General features: G+C 37.1%; 1 protein-coding gene and 1 long non-coding RNA gene across 9 annotated transcripts in view; one reads left to right on the top strand and one right to left on the bottom strand.

The window, feature by feature from the left end:
• Positions 1 to 24,425, bottom strand: part of LOC105479439 (filamin A interacting protein 1) — a 236,757-nt gene that overhangs the window by 150,588 nt on the left and 61,744 nt on the right. For 4 of the 8 annotated variants that reach the window (XM_011737394.3, XM_011737391.3, XM_011737388.3 and 1 more), the window contains one exon: positions 22,609 to 22,697. The exons of the other annotated variants lie outside the window; for them this stretch is intronic. In XM_011737394.3, the coding sequence (XP_011735696.1) occupies positions 22,609 to 22,697 (89 nt within the window). Of the gene's footprint in view, positions 1 to 22,608; positions 22,698 to 24,425 lie in introns of those variants that run through there. 8 annotated transcript variants of the gene reach the window in all.
• LOC105479440 (uncharacterized) overlaps positions 1 to 24,425 on the top strand; it is a 36,082-nt gene that overhangs the window by 7,533 nt on the left and 4,124 nt on the right. The window contains exons 2-3 of the long non-coding RNA XR_003017559.2: positions 14,312 to 14,443; positions 17,257 to 17,333. This is a non-coding gene — a long non-coding RNA (uncharacterized lncRNA). The remainder of the gene's footprint in view (positions 1 to 14,311; positions 14,444 to 17,256; positions 17,334 to 24,425) is intronic.

The following is a 24,425-nucleotide window of genomic DNA, read 5'->3' as shown; positions in this document are numbered from 1 at the left end:
CCTCTAATGAAATGTCTCCAGATCTTTTAATTCACTCCTCAGCATGTTAACACAGAGGTCCTGCATTATAGCAACTCCCCAGTTTGTTGAGAGAAGGAAATCTAAGCTACTAAAAGTTCTGAGAAAAGGAGACCATCCTGGCTAACACGGTGAAACCGCGTCTCTACTAAAAATACAAAAAATTAGTCACGTGTGGTGGCACGCGCTTGTAGTCCCAGCTACTCAGGAGGCTGAGGCAGGAGAATCACTTCACCCCAGAGGGCGGAGGTTGCAGTGAGCTGAGATCACGCCACTGCACTCTAGCCTGGGCGACAAGAGCGAAACTCTGTCTCAAAAAAAAAAATGTTAAATGGATAGTAAGAAAATATGGTCATGATTGGAGTGTGCTCTCTGTCCCTTCGAGAATAGAATAAAAGTTACAATGTGCAAACATATGTGGAAGTCCTTAAAATATGAAGGAGGGCAGGCATAGGACAACGAAAACCAAGCTATCCCTAATGCTGTAAAACAGAGTATAGTCACTCCTTGAGATGAGTCAAGCAGCTCAGGTTTGAAAAGATTTAGATAAATAAGTAGATGATCAATTTGTAATAGGATACTAAAAAGAAGTTAGAAATATTTAAGTACCACTCCAGCCTTTGAGGAGAATGTCCTGGAGAGCAAGCGTCATATTATTTGACAAAGGTCACTGGGGATTGCTATCCAAAATAAACTCTAGGTTAGAAAGACCACACACTTGAACTAGCGCTTGGTAAGTTCTTCCTAACATTGAAGTACAAATTAGGCCATTGTTAAGAAGTAATTCTCAATTAAAGAGGGAAGATAAATCAGCAAATCTTTCCTACTATACTAAATAAACCAGTCAACAAATATTTCTTGAGCATCTATTAAAGGCAAGTCACCCTGGATATCCTACCTCACCTCAGTCAATAAAAAAAATATGCATTTGCATGACCACATATTATTGCTATGATGGTTTGCTTTTCTTGTTAATGTATAAGTCAATATTTTAGGGGTTTAAACTTGGTAAAAACCTGTAATAATTACATTGAGCAGATGACATAAATAAGATAGGAAAATAACTTATGGATTTTTTTATGACCTTCATTTTGAAAATCCATCATGGGCTCTTTGGGCAACTTTTTGGGAATGTAACATTATTTCAGAATAAAAAGTTTTAAAAATACACTGTGGCAAAATGAAAATAAAAAGCAAATAAGCACTGAGATACAAGCTGATCTTTTAAAATGCTCAAGTCAATAAAATTCTAAGAATCTGGAAATTCTGGATTCCATCTGCCTTCTCCAACCTTCATGGCAAATCAATTAGGTTTACTGCCAAGCCTGTGATTGTGTAGTAAGTGAAAGAGAAATTGCAGGTGAAGAGAATTTTCACTATGGAGGGCTTACTGAAGACATTAAACAACATTTGTAGTATTAAAAGCCATGCAACCGGTAAGAGGGAAATGCTGAGACCCATCTACAAAGTGGAATGGCAGGCAAGATTGACTTCCTGCGATCAAGAATCACATAACTCCATGAGACCACAGGTGAGGGCTCACTGGGAAATGGCCCCACCAATTTACCACTCTGTTCTTTGACTCCATGGACTTCTCTTAAGAAATGGGTGTGACAGGCCAGGCACGGTGGCTCATACCTGTGATAGCAGCAGTTTGGGAGGCTGAGGCAGGTGATCACCTGAGGTCGGGAGTTCAAGACCAGCCTGACCAACATGGAGAAACCCCATCTCTACTAAAAATACAAAATTAGCCAGGTGTGGTGGCACATGCCTGTAATAACAGCTACTCGGGAGGCTGAGGCAGGAGAATCGCTTGAACCCCGGAAGCGGAGGTTGCAGTGAGCCGAGATGGTGCCATTGCACTCCAGCATGGGCAACAAGAGCAACATCTCAAAAAAAAAAAAAAAAAAAAAAAAGGAATGACAGAAGAGTGACACTTCCTCTTTTTTCCCACTCTATTTCATAAATCCATGTCTACACACATGCAGGATCCCCAGCCAGTGTCATTCGTGGAGTTAGCCCTCCCTGATTCCTTAACACCCCTGCAATGGATGAAGGACCAATGAGTTCTCAGAAGGGCAATCTTTTTACTATCAGAGAGGAAACAAAGAAGGGAGAAAATTGTTCAAAGTGAACCTGTAGATAGCTTTATATTTATGGTCCACAATGAAAAATCTTGCAGTGAAAGTGTAAAGTTTCTTAATTGTTTTGGGAAATGATTCCCTAACTTATTTGTCCAATTTTTAGATCAGATGAAAAATGAAGAGTATTAGAAAATTTGTAGTTAGAATTCATTCTGCTCCTGGAACATCTATTAAACAAAAATAAAGTCAATCCATAGTTTTTTTTTTTTTTTAGAAATTTTATTATCCAAATTATATTACTTAATTAAAGCTCTTTTTAACATAATCAAGCCAAAACAATCAGCAGAAAGAAAAGCATATATCTGTAAATGTTTATGCCAAAAGCATTAGCATTACAAGCATGGATTAATTTTAATAGATTATCAAAGAAATAAACAATTTTAATATGCATTTCAAAAATCTACCAATTTTTTTTTTTTTTTTTTTTTTTTTTTTTTTTTTTTTTTTTTTTTGAGACGGAGTCTCGCTCTGTCGCCCAGGCTGGAGTGCAGTGGCGCGATATCGGCTCACTGCAAGCTCCGCCTCCCGGGTTCACGCCATTCTCCTGCCTCAGCCTCCCGAGTAGCTGGGACTACAGGCGCCCACAACCGCGCCCGGCTAATTTTTGTATTTTTAGTAGAGATGGAGTTTCACCGTGGTCTCGATCTCCTGACCTTGTGATCCGCCCGCCTCGGCCTCCCAAAGTGCTGGGATTACAGGCGTGAGCCACCGCGCCCGGCTCTACCAATTTTTAAAAACATTTTTCTGAAAAACGTAAATATTTTGGTAACATAATCTCACATTATCTTAAGGGGAAACATAGATATATCCCTGACTTGTAGTGAGTCACTGGGTGGCTCACTTCACTTTTCTGTATCTTATTTGTAAAATAATGGAATTCTACTTCATCAGAGGTTGCAAACTGGTGACCCATTGGCCATAACCAGCCTTGTGGACATATCCTATTTGCCTAGCATGTTTTTAAAATTGGGAAATATCACATTCAAATTCTGATTCCTCATTTCTGTTAAACAATTATAAGATTGGCAACACTGGGTCGACATTCCCATGTAGCAACAAAAGGCATACACTGAATAGCAGCTGTCCCCCTTGGATAAGGCATGAACTCCTGGTGTTATGTTATCTGCCTGACTATTCAGGCATCTAAGTTTTTGATAAAAAGGATTACCTCTAAATTTTCTTTCAGTTCTAACATTCTCATATTAGATTCAGCTGTATAGCAAAAGGGTCATTTAACCTCTCTAAGCCTCAACTTAATTTGAATGTGGAGATAATAATAATGTCTGACTGCCATTTGAGCTTTGTAGAGACAAAATGAAGTCGTGAATGGTGGCTACTCAGCACAGCACTATACATGTAGAAAGTACTTAATAAATAGAAGAGGTAACAATAAAGGCAAATAATGGTAAACACAATGACTCAAATATAATTTTATGATGTTCAATCCAATTTAACATACTACTGATTCTTCTCTTTCAAATGCAGCATTGATCCCACCAAAAAATCAGTTATTTGCCTCTAATTATCAGATACATTTCCCTCAGTTAATACTAAACAGGTTGGGATTCTTCAATGAGATTCAGCCAATTAAAACAAGTATTCTTTGAGTGTCTCTGGTTCTCATATTCTCCACTTCTGGTTGAACCAGCTGTCAATATTTGATTTGTTGTAAGCTTTGATCCTACTTGATATGCTTTCTAAGTACATAGTCTACTATTAGTTATTCTTATTAAATACAAATAACCAATTTAATAGAGAGTTTGTGCTGGGCTTCTCATTGATACAAGAGCCACAAATGAGCCCATCTTTGTTATAAATGTTTTTCCACAATTGTAATTATATTGATGTTCATATTGTGTAAAATAACTCATTCAATAAAGTAGTACTTTGATTTATAACATCAATAAAAGGACCTCACAGGAGTTTTTGTCATAGGTGCCCCCACCATCGTAAGTTGCTTTACAGTCAGCCAATCACTTGCCACTCACCTAGCTCACTTCCTCAGACACACCCTTTATATGTTAGTTTGTTATATTAATAATGAAGCTTAAATGGACATGTTCCAGTGTGTGACTGGCACAGATTTATCCACATTTTAAAAGCTTCATTTTTAAATTAAACTAACTTATACATACTGCTCCTGTGTATATGTATATTTGTAGAGAAAAAAATTCATAAGTTCTATCCCAGCAATACCTTAGGACAGGTAAAAATATTTCAAATAATTAAAATAATTTATAATCCCCATGGAGTTTGTTTTATTGGGATTTTTACCTGTAATTGTGTAAATGTTACTTATATCACCTCACAACTTGTGACTGATTAAAGAGAATTGGGCCAGTATAAAGGGTGTTCCACTGACTTTCAGTCCAGCATAAATTCGAGGCTGAGACAAGATAGAAATAGAGCTGTAGTAGGCTATGCATTCTGACTTCCACTCCTACCTCCATCCCCTCTCCTACCATCTCTGCAATAACCACTCTTCCCCAAGTGCAGCCCCTCCAACTCATACACTTCAAAGCTGTTAGGAAAATATTTTCAACACAAAAGTAGTTTTGTGTCAATTCTCTGCTCAAGACTCTTGAGTCATTTGCCAAGATTCTTTGAGCTATTCCCCAAAATAAACTTCTTACTCTTACACGACCTAAGCTTTTCAAGGTCTTTATACTCTTTTCTCGTCCTTCCCCTCAAAGTACCCTATACCCAACCATGTCCTACTGATCTCTGTTCCCTAAACACACCACCCTTTCTCAAGGTCTCTGGAACTCTGTCTCTCTCCTACTCCCCACACTATTAATCTTATTCTTCCTCAAATCTCATTGCAAGCATTACTTTCCCTTCCCTGACTTCCTTAGGAAAACTTAGCTGCTTCTTTTCTTACTCTCTTTGAACACTGGTTCACATGTAATTATGGCAGCCACCATGTTTATTTGCCTATATGTGAGCTTCTTGAAAGCAGGAACCACATTTAATTTTTTTTCTTTTTACTCCCAGCACCTACTACATCCTAGCACATCATAGCCAACACAGTATCTGCTAAATATTGAATAAATGAACCTGCTGAATTTCTGTAGTCTATATATTTGTAGATTCCATTTGGCAAAGTCATAAGACTGTGCTTGTTAGTACTATATTAATTAACAATATATTTTTGCACCTCTTTTTTTGAACACATTTTTCCTTCTTCATTTATTCCTTTAGGACAGTCCATCTGTTTGTGCTTAATACCTATTAACAACAACAAACTATCCAATCCCGTCAACATGGTAAGATCATTATTTTGCTGAATCTTACAAATTTGAAACTTTCTTAGCATTTATAGGACATTTGTTGTAAAATTTAAAGCATCACCATGTCATAGACTACTTTGAGAACTAATTTCAAAATATAAAATCAGATTTACAGAGAGAAAACTTAAGAGATCTTGATTTACAATTACCCAGTTTTCAAAACTCACAAAATTTTCATTTTCTGAAGCTATTGCTATAGTTAGATTCTCCTTAAGAATTTATATTTATTAGAATATATTTATTCTTAGAAACAAATCCTCCAGTTGTTCCATTCACCGTTCAAATCTTCCTCTTCATAGCTAATGGCAGATACTATGCTAACTACTATGGAGTAGTGTTTGCAGCTGCAATCACTATAAAATATTATAAACTCCTATACTAAACAAGGCAAAGCCCAAATTCTCTAGAGTGACATATCTGTTTCTTATTATAGTAACTGAATGCTGTGGATGTAACCACTATCCATCTCAGTAAAATCTCCCTCTTGCATGTTTAGCCTAAAATTTAAATGAGCTAACCTACGTTTCACAGCCATTCACAGAGAAGATTGTGCCTCTGCAGAATGGCATGCTTCCTGTGAAAGTGCTATGCACCTCAGCGGTTTCAAATCCATGGTGGCTTCTTTAGTGGTAAACATTTCATTTACCTGGGTTCACACTCCTTGACTTTCACTTGGACAAACCTGAAAGCTCAAGGAAGCTAGAACTGCCAACTTTCGCATAGTTTCTAGCCGCAACCATCAGTCTCTCCCTGGCAATGAAAGGAGACTAAACCTTGGTTTGCCCCAGTTCACCTGGGAAGATGATGACTCTTTCATTGCATCTGAGCCAAGGATGACGTTCTCCAGCAAATGTAAACCGGGTGCACAACGTTCCAATAGTTCTATAATTTGGGGGGTTGGATTCTTTACACACAATGTGGCACATTTCCTGAGCTGGCTAATTGAGCCAGTTGCTTCTAAAAAGCTAATGCCAAGAGTCTGGCCAATCATTTAAAACACCTTACCTTTTTGTTTTTTTAAATAGTCCATGTTCAGTTCCTTGGTTAACATTGGTGTCATATCAAATGAAGTCACTGAACCTTAGGGAGGAGACAACTTGCCTCCAAAAAAGTAGCATATTATTCAGAGGAGACGTTTAGTCAAAACCAAAAAAGAAACAATTAAGGCATAAGTATGGTATGAACAACTCTACAAACTTCTGTCATATTAAAAACCTTTACATATTTTTAGCTAAAACAAAGTTTGAGTGCAAGTAGGGAAAAAAGAAAGAAAATGGTTATAAACATAGAAAAGTAGAATTTTAGATTTCTTTAAAGAGTTCTTTTTTCCCCTGCAAGAAACACTGGTAATAAAACTTAGAATTTAATTCCCTGAAAATCAGGTGCAATATACATTTATTTTCTTCGTTTGTTTTTAATTGGCAGGAAGCATTTTCAATGAAAACTCTAGTTCACCACACATTAGCTTGAGCCAAGAATTGCATTTTCAAATTTCAAAAGACCTTTGGATGAGGTCAAGGTCTCCTAAAGAGAATGTGCAGGGAGCCCTGGGATTCTACTTGAAGACGATTTGAAGAGAAGAGGATAACAATGCTCTTCATCCCTGGGTTTGTAGTTCTGTGCTTTACCTTAACAAGCTGAGATTATTTAAAATATTCATAGGACAGAAAGATAGATGGAGGCTAGTTGTCTAGGGAATAAAGAATAGTGAATTTTGAAAGCTAATGTTAAGGACTCAAAGGTACTGAAGTTATTTTTGCATTTCAGGTGTACAGGATTTTGATCAAGGATACTTTGGAAAGATCTTTTTTTTTTTTTTTTTTTTTAACTGTGGCTCCAGACCTTTCCAGTGTGCCCTTAGCTAAATATCCAGGTGAGGCTACATGTATTAAATCTTCATCTTAAAAACAAACTGTATTTAAAAACCTAAATGCACCCAGAGGTAGTCACAAATACAAATCAGACATCTTTTCCCATTCTTTAAATATTGAGCCCTTGAAGAAATCAAACCAGGTACCAATATACAAGAAAGAGAATTCCTTCAGGATTCTTCATTGGCACTTTTCAAATAGAAAAAAATAAAAATAATTGTAATATCACATTATTTTATAGGGAGCTGTTCCCTACATATAGAATAATATCTCCCACATAGATGAGGAAAAAAGTCTTTGTAATTTTGCTTCAAAGATAGCACGCCAGACACTAAATAAGTTTGAAATTTCTGTTTACATTTGAACATTCAAATTTATTAAATTTACTTTAATCTGGTGGTAAACACACAGTGTGGATTTTGTCATGCCTTCCTCCTAGATCACTAATTAGTTGTGGCATCCTTTGACTGCTGAGCCTGAATTCATTCTCAGAAGCCTTCTCAATACATCACTGGAACAGTCTCTACTAATAGGTGAGAGTTCCTATTTACAAGGATATGTATTTAGCATTTCTGATCTCAATTCTTTTAAAATGAAACATGATTAATTATTATGTGTTATTACTGTATAAATAAGATAGCAAATATATCCCTTTAAAGATAAATGCCTTACAAAGACTTCATTTCCAGGAACCCAAAAGCAAATGCAACAAAAAAAAAGATAAATAGATTGGACTCAATTGAACTAAAAAGCTTCTGCACAGCAACGGAAATAATCAGCAGAGCAAACACACAACCCAAAGACTGGAAGACAATCTTTGCAATCTATGCATCTGACAAAGAACTAATATGCAGAATCTACAAGGATTATAAACAAAACACCAAACAATCCCATCAAAAAGTGGGCTAAGAAAAGACAATTCTCAAAAGAAGATACACAAATGGCCAACAAACATATGAAAAAATCCTTAACATCACTAATGATCAGGGAAATGTAAATCAGAACCACAGTGTGATACCACCTTACTCCAGCAAGAATGGCCATAATAAAAAAAATAATAGATGTTGGCGTGGATGTGGTGGGATACACTATTGGTGGGAATGCAAACTAGTACAACCATTATGGAAAACAATGTGGAGATTCCTTAAAGAACTAAAAGTAGAACTACCATTTGATTCAGTAATTCCACTACTGGGTATCTACCCAGAGGAAAATACAGGATTATACGAAAAAGATACTTGCATACGCATGTTTATAGCAGCACAATTCGCAATTGCAAAAATATGGAACCAGCCCAAATGTCCAGCAATCAGCAAGCGGATAAAGAAATTGTGGTATATATGCACCATGGAATACTACTCAGTCATAAAAAGGAATGAAATAATGGCATTTGCAGCAACCTGGATGGATTTGGAGACCATTATTTTAAGTGAAGTAACTCAGGAATGGAAAACCAAACTTCGTATGTTCTCTCATAAGTGAGAGTTAAGCTATGAAGACGCAAAGGCATAAGAATGATACAATGGACTTTGGGGAGTTAGGGGAAAGAATGAGAGGGGAATGAGAGAGAAAAGACTGCATATTGGGTACAGTGTACACTGCTCAGGCGATGGGTGAACCAAAATCTCGGAAATCACCACTGAAGAATTTATTCATGTAACCAAATGCCAACTGTTCCCCAAAAACCTATTGAAGTTTAAAAAAGAAAAAAAAGATAAATGCCTTCGCTGGGCATGCGCCTGTAATCCCAGCTATTCAGGGGTTGAGGCAGGAGGATACCTTGAGCCCAGGAGTTCAAGACCAGCCTGGGAAACAGCAAGACCCCATCTGTATTTTTTTTAATGCCTAGGTAGCCTGTCTAAACACACAATTAATTAAACCCGAACAAGAGTAGAACATTGAAGGAAATGCATTTAAAAACTAATGATATTTATTTGACTGCTATGGCAAAAATCCTGAGACATTTACTCCCAGCTTAACTATCTTAAAGTCTGAGTATTTAAAGTATGAGTGTTTATGACTCATTGAAAATAATCAGTGGAATCTGCAATTGCACTCAGAGTAATATGAAACCAGTTAGAAACTATTACTTCAGGTTAAAATACACATAACTCTGAATACTATGTTGATATATCTGATTATTTTATTTAAAAAAAATTCTTTTTTTAGAGACAGCATCTCACTCTGTCACCCAGACTGGAGTGCAGTGATGCAATCATGGCTTACCCCCATGCAGCTTTTAAACTCCTGGGCTCAAGTGATCCTCCCATCTCAGCTTCCTGAGTAGGTAGAACTACAGGTGCATACCACTGTGCCTGACTACTATAAAAACTTTTTTTGTTGTTGTTAGAGATGGCAGGGCCAAGGAAGTGGCCCGGCAGGTGGAGGGGTCTTGCTCTGTTGTCCAAGCTGGTCTTGAACTCCTGGCCTGAAGTGATCCTCTCACCATTGCCTGTCAAAGTGTTGGGATTACAGGCATGAGCCACCATGCCCAGGCTAAACTAATTCTTGATTTCAAGAGATGTTCTATAAATATTCTGTAATTGTTTAATAAGAATACCAATGAATTCTTTTAAAATAATCAGAGGTCAAGTGAAGTGCCTCACACCTGTAATTCCAATATTTTGGGAGGCCAAGACAAGAGGATCACTTGAGGCCAGAAGTTTGAGACCAGCCTGGGCAATAAAGCAAGACCACATCTCTATTTAAAAAATTAAAAAATTAGCTGGATGTGGTGGTATGTGCCTGTAGTCCCAGCTACTGAGGAGGCTGAAATGAGAGGATTGTTTGAGCCCAGGAGTTTCAGGCTGCAGTGCAATTATGCCACTGCACTCCAGCCTGGGGGACAGTAATAAGAACTTCTCTCTTAAAAAAGAAAGAAAGAAAAAAAAAAAAAAGAGTGGCCGCACATGGTGGTTCACACCTGTAATCTCAGCACTTTGGGAGGCTGAGGCGGGCAGATCATCTGAGGTTGGGAGTTCGAGACCAGCCTGACCAACATGGAGAAACCATGTCTCTACTAAAAATACAAAACTAGCCAGGCATGGTGGTGCATGCCAGTAATCCCAGCTACTCAGGGAGCTGAGGCAGGAGAATTGCTTGAACCTGAGAGGCAGAGGTTGCAGTGAGCCGAGATGGCGCCAGTGCACGCCAGCCTGAGCAACAAGAGCGAAACTCCATCTCAAAAAAATTAGTTTATAAAAGTAATGTAATCAATTTATACTTTGGAGGAAATATAAGTTCAAATGCTAGTGGACTTCTCATTTCATGTTGGGGCAGCAGGGATAAGGATTGGGTGTCAGGGAGTGAGAGGAAACCACGTTTCACAACAATTTCAAAAAGCAAGCCATTGACTTGCCATGATGTTTACATTGAGGAACTGCTTTGATATGTTGATCTGTATAAACGGTATAAACAAAATTCAAAGGCAAACTACAAAATAGAAACATTATTTATAAATATTATATATAAATATGTAAATATATAATATGTATTATATGTATATGTAATTTGTATTAATGATTAATACATATTTGTCATTAATATAATAATCAAAATATCAATAATTAATTATAGTAGAACTAGAACTCATAAATCAATATAAAACACTAATATGTAGAAAAATAGGCAAAAGGTAACAACACATGATTCCCAAAGAAGATAAACAAATTTCCACTCTAACATGAAAATATATTTAACCTCATACATATATCAAAGTGCATTTAGAAAAATTAGTGACATTTATGGCAAAATAATAATAAAATATCATTTAAAAAGAGTTATAAAAGCCAGGCACAGTGGCTCCAGCCCGTTATCCCAGCACTTTGGGAGGTCAAGGCAGTCTGATCACTTGAGGTTGGGAGTTTGAAACCAGCCTAGCTAATATGGTGAAATCCCATCTCTACTAAAAATACAAAAGTTAGCCAGATGTAGTAGCCTGCACCTGCAGTCCCAGCTACTCAAGAGGGTGAGGCAAGAGAATCGCTTGAACCCAGGAAGCGGAGATTGCAGTGAGCCGAGATTGAGCCATTGCACTCCAGCCTGGGTGTCACAGCGAGATTCTGTCTCAAAAAAAAAAAAAAGGAATTACAAAACTAAATGCTGGTAAATGTATGGTGAGATAAGCACTCTCATACACAACTAACAGAAATATCAATTAATGTGAGGTAGCATGTAAAAAAAATTCCATTTTTTCTTCCTGTTAAATAATTTGACAAGTTGTATAAAGAGGTTTAAAAGTAGCCATTCGTTTGGATCCAATAATTCCAACTTCTGGGACTTTATCCTTAAGTTATTATCAGAGATGCAACCAGGAATTTATTGACAAGGATTTTTACCAAAGTTTTAATAATATTATTGAATTCCAAATTCCACAACATTGGAAACAACTTAGATGACCCATAATGAGGGAGTTATCAAATAAGTTACAGTTTATTCACATTATAGGAAATTACACAGAAAATAAGAATTAGATATAAAACTATTTCTTAGGCATAATACTAATCTTGTGACTATAGTATTTAAGTGATTCAGAAGGACAAAATATGAAAAAATACATCAAACTACTCAGCAGTTATTTTGGGTGGTGAAATTCTGTATGATTTTTTTTCTTTATGCTTATTTTTTCCTAAGTAGTCTATAGTGAAGATGTATTCCTTTTGCATTAAAATTTATTTTTAAAAAGTAAGATATTACACCATTTAACATGAAGGTGTCATATTTTGATGAGAGAAAAAGCCAGATGGAAGAATAAAAGGAATGATCAAGAATGTTGATAACTGAAACCCTAGTCCCCATTGATAGGTGTTTTGTACTATAAAGTGTTCGCTGTAATTTCCAGCAGGGCAAGGGACTGCAGATGACACAGCAGACTCACCATCGGGCTCAAGCCAAGATTAGTACATCTTGGATTACCCTAAACTGGTCATCTTGGATTACCCCGTCCAGAGTTGTAAAGCTGTTGTCTTTTTCTCCTGTCTTTCTCCCCTTTGTTTTGCTTTGCTTCTTTAGTCATCTTACCCGAAGGCCCATTTTCTCCATGAAATTTATTTCCACCTGTACCCACTGCAACTTCTATGCCCCTAGAAAACTACAATATGTATTGTCTAGATCTCTCCGTTGGCACTGAAATATATTGTTCTGTTTGGGGAGTTAATTGAGATTTTGATGCTTCAACTAGATTTTTAAGCTCCACTAAGGCAGGGATAATATTGAAAATTCTTTTGTAACCCTATATAGTCATTCAATAAATATCTATTGTGCACATAGTATGTGTTAGACAACTGTTTGAAGTGTTAGAGATTACATAGGTGAAAATTTTATGAGAGAGGGAGAAAGGCTGGGAATAATGGCTCACACCTGTAATCCCAGCAATTTGGGAGGCTGAGGTGGGAGGATTGCTTGAGGCCAGAAGTTTGAAACCAGCCTGGGCAACATAGCAAGACCCCATCTCTACCAAAAATTTAAAAAGTTAGCCTAGCTTGGTGTTATGCGCCTCTAGTCCTAGCTATCTGGCGGCTGGTGCACGTGGATCACTTGAGTCCAGGGGTTCAAGGTCACAGTGAACTATGATCAGGCCAGAGCACTCCAGCCTGGGTGAAAGAGAGAAAGAGAGAAAAAAAATATATCTCTGTCTTTAAAGGCTTAAAATCTAGTGGCAAAGCCTGGTACTTGGCGCCATGTCATGTGATGCAAATATACAGTAAGTCATAACAATGGTGGTGACAGTAATGAAAACAGAAACAATGACAAAGAACTCTATATTAGTTTTCTATTGCTGCCATGACAAATTACCATAAATTTCAAGGCTTAAAACAACATCCATTTATTATCTCACAGTTTCTGCAGATCAGAAGTCCAGGTACAGTGTGGCTTAGTTGGTTCTTTTGCTTAGGGTCTCTCAATGATAAAATCAAGGTGTTTCAGGGATGTGTTCTTTACTGGAGGCTCTGCGAAGAACCTGTCTCCAAGATCATTCAGGTTGTTAGCAGGATTGTGGTCCTTACAGCTGTAGGACTGAGGTCTCTGCTTTTTTATGGATATCAGCGGAGAGGCCTTTACTTCCTAAAATTCTTTCTTTGAACTTCATATTAGAACCCTACATCTCAATACCAGCAATAGTGCATTGAGTCCTTCTCATGCTTGGAATCTCTCTGACTTTCCCTTTTGCAGCATCTCTCTTCCCTCTAGCTGGATGAAATGCTCTGCTTTTAAAGATGCATGGGATTAGATTGGGCCCACTTGGATGATTCAAAATAATCTCCTCATCTTAAGGTCCATAACCCTAGCCACATCTGCAAAGTCTCTTTTGCCATGTAATATTCATAGGAGTCAGAGATTAAGGTGTGGACATCTTCAGGGGGGCTATTCTGCCAACTACAAACAGTAACAACAAAGAATAACTAAATGGAATACTGCTAACCAAAATTATGGATTAAAGAAATTTAATTAGAGTCCATGAAGTCCCATGTCTTTTCTTATGATGAGAAACATTTCTACAATAGGCCTGATTTCCTGATGACTAAATCTAGAACATATTGACAATCTTTTGCTTGTCAATGTTTTTAATTAGCAGAAACCAATTTTAGCCATAGTTGAGTTTTCTCCTAATTACTCATTTCATTTTTGTTGGATCAACTAATTTATTCTCATCTTTGTCCTAACATCAGTCAGACATTGAGGAACCAAGGAACAAGAAATGTTTGTTTTGAGGCAGCAGGGGATAAAAAAGAAGAGCCGTGCATTACCTCATAACACCCAAAATTATGTAACTTCTCCACAGGATAAGATCCGATCCTACAGTAAATAGAAAGGGTACCTAGGAGGTGGGAGCATTAGAAAGAAAGCTGTCTGGCATTTTTGGGGATGGAAAGAACAGAGTGGTCAAGGACTAATCCTGTGGCACCACAAACAGACTTTCAAGAGATTGGGGGGGTGGGGGGACAATGCCAAATTCATATGACAGACATCTCTTTTAATGCTTGTACAGTGCCACTTATTCATCTGAAGAAGCAAAAGGAAATGCTTTCAACCCGGATCCCAGACACAGAAAGAAGCCCAGGTTTAAAAGCTCCTCCCTGCCAAGGACAGAGTGCCACTCAACTCCATCTTTGCCCATAAGGTGAATCAGTTGCCCAGGCCCTTTGATGACATCACAACTTGAAGGACAAAAAAATAAAATAAAATTGTGAGCGTTTTTTTCACGGCATGAAATGTATCCAAAGCTCATTTTTATTGAGATGTCCAAACATCGCTGCTAGTTGGGAAGAAAAATAACTAAAGAAGAAAAATTTTTAATGAAATTGATACTGGATTTTTGGGACAACCAAATTAGAAAATGCAGGCAAAGTGCTTTGTAAATTGTGGGGGGAAAATTTTTTTAAAGGTGATTGCTATTACTATTCTCAATTCCAACTCCTTTCTCTCACCATTGAGATAACTGATCCCAATCAACCCCAGAACAGCTTGACTTCCTCAAGGTCATGCCATTCCCTTGCTCAAATAACCTTCCAGGACTCTCCATTGCCCACCAGAAAAAGTTTTACCTCTTAGACTTTCCATTCAAGGCTTTCTTATCTTGATGCATTTACCTTTCATATCAAATCACCAGTGAATTACTGAACAGCTACTAAGGTCAAGATACTATTAGGCTGCTACGGGCATGGGCGGAGTCACAAAATATGATCTATTTCTTAAAGTACTTTACAATCCCACTGTTTCCCGTATGAACAATAACTATATAGTTAAACTCATCTGCTTACTCTACTCCAGACTTACTCTCAACTTTTATACCTTGACATCTTTATTTATGCCTTTTCCCTCACCTAAAATGCTCTCCAAAAAAACTACTTCTTTCTTGCAAAGTAACACATATCCTTCCAGGCCCTGCTCAAGTGATATCTCTCCTAAGTCTTCCCCTACCCTAAGAGGCTAGTGGTTCTCAACCAGAGAGATTTTCCTCCCCAGGGATCATTTGACAATGTCTGGAAACATTTTTGGTTGTCACAAAGGGGTTGAGGGTACTACTGGCATGTATGAGCAAAAGCCAGAGATTCTGCTAAACATTTTACCATGCATAGGACAGCCCCCAGCCCCAACAACAAAGATTTATCCAGCCCAAAATGCCAATAATGCTGATATTGAGAAAGAAGCAGTATCTCCTCTCAACTCCTAGAACACCAAATATGTAAACAATCTTTTGGCATCTAGCATATGTTGTAACATATATTTATTTGTCACATTTAGCAAATAAATGTAAAGGACACTCGGTTAAATTGGAATCTCAGATAAAGAACAAATAAGTTTTCAGTGTAAGTGTGTTCCATTTAATATTTTACATACACTTATACAAAAAAAGTATTCTTTTTTTTTTTTTTTTTTTGAGATGGAGTCTCGCTCTGTCGCTAGGCTGCAGTGCAGTGGCACAGCCTCAGCTCACCGCAACCTCCCCATCCTGGGTTCAAGTGATTCTCCTGCCTCAGCATCCCAAGTAGCTGGGATTACGCCACCATGCCCAGCTAATGTTTGTATTTTTAGTAGAGACAAGGTTTCACCATGTTGGCCAGGATGGTCTCAATCTCTTGACCGCCTCAGCCTCCCAGAGTGTTGGGATTACAGGTGTGAGCCACCATGCCCAACCCAAAAGTATTCTTTCTTTATCCAGTATTCTCTTTGTTACTTTTTCTTATCCACATGTATTATTTTCCTAAATGATATGGAAGTTTGTAAAAGACAGGAAAAATTTTATGCTGTTCAGCCTTTTTTCAGCATTTAATTCATACCTATGGAAAGCACTGAAAAAACCTTTATCAATAACAATGATAAAATATTTTTTATATCCTTTAGTATCTATGAGCACTGTAGGCTTACAGTTATTACTGCCATATTTTACAAGTTTCAACATCCTCACGACTCCCTCATCCTTATGTTGAGTCTTCAAGCCCCACACTATCATGAAGACAACAAGTAAGAGTGGAAATTAAAAAATGCCAGATCCTAAATTGGTCAGATGACTCTGGCTCAAATTGAAAATGCAGTGTGTTGAGTTTGGCACAACACAAAGACATGTACCTAAAGCTCTGTTTCATTTGATTATCCACTTCTCTACATGTACACTTCTTCATAGAACTGCCCTTTATACATAACTGCTCAAGAGCTTAGGGTAGAAAGGAGGAGTGAACTACCTGTGGCAAACCCTCTTTCTGTTATGACTGATGTGGTGTAAAATGTCCTAAAATCAGGCCAGGGTTAGAAACTCAAAATCCGTAGGCACTGGAAAGATTATCCTTCACCCCACTTTCATATGGAATTCAAAATAAGTTCCACAAAGTTAGAACTTCCCCCATAGTGTCTACTACACTGATGCTTTTCAAAAAATCTAATTCTTTCAAACAAAGTCTCCCTTTCTCTCTTTCTCTAGTTTCTGTTTTATCAATGCCCTAAGCACATGTTTAGCCTTCTCAGAGAGAAATCAGCAGTGGCTAAAAGGAATGGTCATTGTCTGACATCCCTATCCTAACAATGTTGAAAAAATACTCTTTTTTAGAATAGATATATCTATGAATACAAAATTAATCAATCAGGAACATTTCCAAAAATCTGATCTAATGGAAGTCTGGCCTATCCCTTTAATCATTCTAATATGGAAAACTCCAAGGAGAACAAAACCACATATTTTTTAAAAACCTTTTGCCTAGAACGTTGGTTTTTCAGTGGAGTGGAGGAGAGAGCAATTTTGCACCACCACCTCACCCACCCCACTAATAAGTTTACCAGATTTAGCAAATTAATCATCAGAGTGCTCAATTAAATCTGAATTTCAGACAAAAAACAAGTAAGTTTTTAGTATAAATATGTACAATTAAATATAATAAAATGATTCATTCTTTATCTGACATACAAATTTAACTGGGTATCTTGTATTTTATCTTTCAGTGTCTCTCCAGGGGACATTTGGCAATAGCTAGAGACATTTGGGGATGTCAAAACTAGGAAGGACGCTACTGCATCAGGTGGGTAGAGGCCAGGAATGCTGTTAAACATTGTACAATGCCTACAACAGCACATCACAACAAAGAATATTCAGTCCAAAATATTAATAATGTTGAAATTGAGAAATCTTTAGAATGACCTTTGAGAACATCTATTCTTTCTTCTTCTTTTTATCAGAAAAGAACAGAAGGTCTAGAGGAGTTAAAGTGGTTTGCTCTAAGCCTCACAGCTAATTAATTTCAAAGTTGGTCAATTTGGAGGCAAACCAAGAAAACTAGTTCCATTTCTGCGTGGCTCAGAAATGTTGCCTTCTAAAGCAGATATACTTAAGCTACCCAAGAGTGGATTCCTTCAGACTTCTCCAATAGAAAACATCAGTCAAACCCCTGGGTGGTCTCCGGCTCGGAGGAAGAGGAGGAATAGGGATAAAATTTTTGCTCAAATATTTTTCCAAATCTTTTCCCCACCCCAAATTTTATTTATAGGCAAGGAAGCAAGGGAAGAGTGAAAACGCTGGCTTGGAATGAACTCTGATCATGTCTACTCTCTCCTACTCCCACTTTTTCTTGGAGCTACAAAGATAAATTGTTTGAGTCTTTAGGAGAGCCTAACTCCTTATTCAAGTGTTTCCTTGCTCCTGTATATGGAAAAATTGCTTAAATAAAAATTACCCAAAAGAAAAAAAACCACCCAAAGAAGTTGTTAAGTATTACAAAAGAAAAATGAAGGCATTGATGAAACCTACTAGAGATTATTTGGGGGACAGCCAAATGTCAGAGGCCTGTGAAATAACACGAAGTGGTGTACTGAAAATGTATTCATACGTCAATCTTGCCACATACGGTTTGCCTGGAGGCCCCAAAGCAAGCAACATGGCTCATCTAAGTAAAGAGCCAGCCAAGATAATCTAATGACCTAAGAATCTAATGACACTATACACTGTCTCTGATCCTGCTTGGTTTTATTTTAACAGACCGATTTTTATTGCTTCTTTTCTGTGAGTGTCTGCAATGATTCCCTGCCACTGCTTACTGAAATATTTTCTTAAATTATGAGTTGAGTTTTTTAAAATGCAGTTTTAAAAATATTCATTCAGCATGTTATTAATTACTAGTATGAATTGTTGGCAGGATTGGACTAAAGGGGAGTAATTGCTTTAACCACATTATCTAAGGAGTACTCATCCTATTAAAAGAATTTTCACATGAAACATAAAAATGAATTTAGAAAAGGGCATATCCTATTGAAGATATTGGAAAAGAGTTCCCTCCTTCCTTCTCAGTCCCTTCAGCCCTGTCATCTGATCATTACAAAACTTTCAAAAGAAATAAGTCTTTGCCATTTACATTGCCTTTACCAGACCTGGCACAACTAAGGTCTGAATCTATTGCTTTTTAAAATCCTCTTGAAACATCCACACTGTCATTGTTACTTATATTAACATCTACATTCCCTTTCAGACACATAATTTTCTGTTACTTTTTGATCCACTGATTTAACAGGGATGCACTTCAATAGCAGTCTTTCCAATTGTCAAATATATTTCCTGTCTCTTGATATTTAGGTTACCCACACACTTTGCATTCCCAAGAGAATTAGAAGATAATTTTCAGAATCTTGAAGTCATTTCTCTGTTTCCTGGGAGCCAATTTCTCAAATATTTACATTAATCTCTTCGAGGGCCTTAAATAATTATAAGTAATTCAAATCAAACATTATTTTGAGAAAGGAAATACTACTGACTCCTGCTCTAATTTTCATTTTATTTGGGAAAGCACTTAAACTCCAACAGAGCCAATAAAGATAATGGTGATCCTATGACTAGGAGGTCCCATAATTCCCTCTGCCATTAGCTCTTCACCTAAAAGACAACAAAAAATCTCCTCAGCCCAGTCAGTTGGAGCATGTCTAAGGATTCTTTAGTTGGAACTCCTTCAGGAATTTAGTGTGGTCTCCACAACTGCAACCTTCTTCAGGAAGTGTGAGGCATGATCAAGCTAACTAGAACCCTCAAAGTATTTTTGCTAAGTCTCAGCAAATATATGAAGACTAAAAAGGGATAAAGATACTCTCCCTAGAATTTAGTAGCACTCTGAAGAGAAACTCCTTTCTGCCATTCTAAAGGTATTCAGCTCTTAATACATCTTTCTCATGACTTACAGTCATTTTATGCATATTAACATATTTTTTTAAAGAATCTAAATATTATTTGGGGAAAAATATATTACATCCTAAAGTAGAAAGCTAAATTTTTACAGGAGTAATATTAGATATTGAATCATTTCTGTAGTTGAGAATTTGGGATCAATAAATTATTTTACAAAGTAGAAATCTAGGCATTTCAGCCATCTTAGAGTGAAATAACTGTCAGAATTACTAATAATAATTTTCATTTTCTTCTGAGGCTTGATTTAATACTGAAGTGAAAAGCTCCCCTTTTGGAAATGGTAATTTAGCCTCTATTTCTGAGATTCTAATGTGAGCCCTAGTCCTCATTATAGGTTTTTGTGCATCTCCTCAGAAGATAACCAAGACAATATGGCCAAAAGACTATAAAAGACTGTGCTTTCTGAGTGTTACAAAAAAAGTGTTGAGTCAGAATACTTGTTAGCTTTGTTTTTCTCTGGCTTTGTTTGGACATGATTTGCTTATAAGAGAGATAAGACATGCTGATAAAAATAGAACTGGCCCAAACAAGCTGATTTGTGACAAAACGTTTAGTACTTTCAAATTTTTCTGTAGCTAACATATTGGGTACATAATTCAAGTAGGATATACTGTTTACTGTAATAACCCCACACGACCTTCCTCTCTATCTAACCTTTCACTTTTGTACTTATCAAATCGATTTGAAGGAAATCAAGTTCCTCTTACTCTCTGAATCTGGTCTATAAAAAAACCTCAGCCCACAAAAACTGTGATAATAACAATACAAGCAGCCCTACTGTGTGCTAGGCATTGCTCTAAGCTAAATCATCTTGCATAATCATCTGACCCACTCTGTAAAATGTACATTATTCTCCTTTTTACAAATAAGGAATCCAAGGCAGAGAGAAGTTAAGTAACTTGTTAAATATTGCTCTGCTAAAATTTGAGCCTAAGCAATTTGGGATCCAGAGTCTATTCTTTAACTACCTCTCATGACACCATAGAAGATAATTTATTGGCTTGTGCATAGAATGTTTCCTTTGCCTAAAATTATGTTCACGTATATATTTTTAATGTGGTCATATGGATTTTTTCAGTCAATGTAATATTTTGAATATTTTTCTAAGTTTTCATAAGAAAAAAACAAAGTCCATTGTTCTCAAAGCACAGAACCAACTGAGAAGCTTGTCCTGATTTGTAACATAATTTCCCTCAGGAAACCTGCAGTTTGAGACCTACAGTGTTAGTAGGAGAATCATCCCTGGATTTGAGGACATACAGCAATTATTTGATTTCTTTAGACCCATTTTATTCTCTCATTTGCAAAACAAGGTAATAAATTAGGTTATTTCCAGATTCACTGCATGAAGTTGCCTGGACATACACATTAGAAAGCAAACATTCAAGAATTCTTACTGAGCACCACTTGAACAAGGGCAAAGTATGTGCATGCAACACAGGAGATTAGCAGAAGAGAGGATGGGGTGTGCATGCTCAGAGGGACAATAGGAAGTATTTTCTCAAAGGTTCCTACACAACTTTCAAGCGAAGATAGGTCCTCACTTGAAAAGTGAGGCATGAAAAGCAAAGGCATGGCTACCCCAGGCCATCCAGATGTAGCCCACGCTGACTCACAGTGCCCTTCTTCAGCAGTGTGTCTTCACCTCTCTTCCCACACCCTTCAGTCTCCTTTTCATGCCCCATTTTTATTTCCACACTTCTTACCACCTCTCTTTCTCCCCCTACCAACTATGAAGCCCACATGGACTTGCCCTTTCTAAGTATCTCATCTCCTTAGGGCCCAGCTCCAGATAGATCACAGAGGTGGGATTTTAAATATTTAACAACCGATCAGAATGGATGTCAGCTATAGTGCTGAAGTGAGTTTCTGAGGATGCCAGCTATAGTACTGAAGTGACTTTGAGGCCCTCTGAGGCACCAAGCTTGACCCCTTTGTCTTCTGGATTATGGGGAGGCCCAGAGAATTCAAGGGGAGAGGCTGCACAACTGGAATGGCAGGGTCACTGGCTGGACAGAAGAGATATTGACCCAATCAGGAGGGATAACAGCTGTAAAGAACTAGTTTGCCCATCCTGATGTGTACCACGTTAATATAAATCTTGCTGATAATAAAAAATAATTACAAATAAGGTTAAATCTTATTAAATCTTACAAATTAAACCTCATATATGTGTGTGCATACATATATATACACACACATATACCTATACATATTGATAAGTATTGCTATAGCTGTGTACAGCAGCTGCTTCAACAAATTTCTTTCCTTCCTCTCTCTAAACTCTAGAAAATTCTCTCTCAAACTCAAGCCAAGCCCACTGCCCAGTGTGTGTTTACTCTCCTGTAACCCATTGCTTTCTGGGGGTGCAGAGAAGCTGCCCCCATCCCTTTACTCATTCCAAAGAAACCACTTTTCTACCATCTCCACTTCTCCACTACCCCTCTCATAATCACAGTGGCCCAAGAGCAGTTAAGTGGAGGTGGGAAAGTCTGGGGTAGGGGAATGGGAAGAGGGATCAAAGACTGTAGTTACTCAGATGTTTATTTTTCAGTCACATAACTTCATCTATACCTGAAGTCTTCACAGTGGCCACAGAATAGAAAATGAGCACAATATATGCAAGAAATGCAAAGATGATACACTTGGCTCTTGATAGAGAGTAAACAGATTAGCAAGAAAGGACATATCTGCGAGCAAAGGGCCAAAGAGTCTGCATTTAGTTCCATGTTCTGGCATATGTGTGAATCTTAGAATTGCTGCTCTCAGGGCACAAAGTAAAGCCCACTATTGTGCCCCACACCCCGTTTCCCTAACTTATAATCTCATGGAAATAAAAAATTTCATATATTCAACATAAATATTTTTTTCCATTTAGCATTCAATATACAGAATAAGCAACCAAGCCATTGAATTATCTTGTTCTATTATAACCTAATTGGTTACTGTGTTTGTGTGTAGTGGCGGTAAAACTAAAGATAAAGAAAAATAACTAGCTAATTATGCTCAAGTATAAACATAGCAAAATATCTTTTCTTTTACATAAATATCCAGTTTTGGATTACTCAATTAAGAAAGCAAATCAGCTGAAAATAAACAGACTGAATGAGTCTCCTATGTTAACTCACATGATTCCTCTGAGACTTCCAAAACAGTTTTCTGGATATCATAAAATAAGGGTTCTTTGCACAGCATGGATCACTAGAATATGTTTGACCTAGAAAAGAGCCAGAGTCTTAACAAGAGAAAAATATAGTAAACGCATTATGAAAGCAATGAAGTTAAACCACAACAAACTATCTGATGTTTCTTATCTTAGTTTATTCCTATTAATACCTTTAGATTTCATGACCCTAGCTCAGAGTCAGTGAACTTTTTCCTTGTCATTTTATTTCCTTATCCAGAGATGTTTGTAGATGGTCATATTTCTGAAAGAAGGCTCTAGTTGAATTGTTCACATTAGGAGTTAATAGGGGTTAAAAGCATGGTACAGATGGTAAGGGGACAGCTGAAAAAAATTGCTATGCTTCTGTGGCTTTTAAAAAAATCCATATTTTATGAATTAAAACCATGGAAAACTATCATGATGTCTAAACATTTAAAAGGAAATATTATGCTTCACAGAGGTCATTCTGGCACAGATGTTGGACTGTTCCATGTCTGCCCTTAAGAATCCAAGACATCAGACCCTTGACGTCATTCTTTTAAGATTATAATGCTCCCCAATTTTGATTAACTTGTTTTTATGAGACTCAGGCCTAATACTCAAGTACGTACCTTTTACTATTTCCTTCTTTTAAATTAACATCAAGATTTTCTTTCCAATGACTAAAAATAGATTATTTATGCTGCAGTGGTAAATGAAGTCTATTTAAAGTACAGTGATTTGGGTTTAACTGTTAAAAATATTATGGGCCTGGGAGAAAATAATACCAGCATTTGTCCTAACATAGCATTGATATTAACAAAAATGCTCAAGTGCTTTCTGTGAAAATCACAGGAAAACTCTGCACACTAAATATCAATGTCTGCAGGAAATATTTCCTTTTTAAAACTGAGTGTAATGCCTGAACATTTTGTAAATGTTTGCAAAGCAAAATTTGTTAACAGGTCTCTCAGCTCATGCTAAGAACAAAATGATGATATTTTTACCCAAACTCACAGCCAGCCAATTCTACCTTCTGATATACAAAGACTTTGGTTCATTAACAGATAATATATTTGCTTACCTGTTAGTAACCTATTTCAACTCCATATTATTCTCCCAAATCTGCACCTGTATATCCAGCAACTCATTCAACTCTTCTACTTCTATGTTTAATAAACATCTCAAACTTAACATGCTCAAAACTCAACTTCTGGTCTTATCCTCTATCTGCTCCTCCTGTAGCCTTCCCCATCCCCATTAATGCTGACTGCATCCTTTTAGTTGCTAGGCTGAAACTCTGACTTCTCCCTTTCTCTCACATCCACATCCAACCCAGTCAGAAATTTTATAGTTCAACCCAGAAAATATATCCAGAATCTGACCACTTTTCACTATTACTATTGCTACCACCCTGGACCTAACCACCATCATTTTCAACCTAGATAATGCAACAGCCTCCAGCCAGCCTTCTTGCTTCTGTCCTTGGCTTACTACAATGTCTTCTTAACACAGGAGCTAGACTTCACCTTTCAAAACTTAAGTCAAGGAGCAACAGCTCCTTTGCTCCTTAAGTCAAGGAGAAAATCAAATTGTGATATGATTTACTTATTTATTACGCCTATTATTTACAATATTTATCCCATCCTCCAGTACGTAAACTCCAGAAGGGAAGTAATCTTGGTCTGTTTACTTTCCTGATCAAGTGCCTGAACCAGTACCTGGCAAGTGGTAGGTATTTGATAAATATTTCTTGAGTTAATGAATGGATAAATGAATGCAGTATTTTATCAAATAGTG

This window comes from Macaca nemestrina, chromosome 5 (assembly GCF_043159975.1).
Source record: "Macaca nemestrina isolate mMacNem1 chromosome 5, mMacNem.hap1, whole genome shotgun sequence".
Classification (NCBI taxonomy): domain Eukaryota; kingdom Metazoa; phylum Chordata; class Mammalia; order Primates; family Cercopithecidae; genus Macaca; species Macaca nemestrina.
This window is presented reverse-complemented; position numbering and strand designations above follow the sequence as displayed.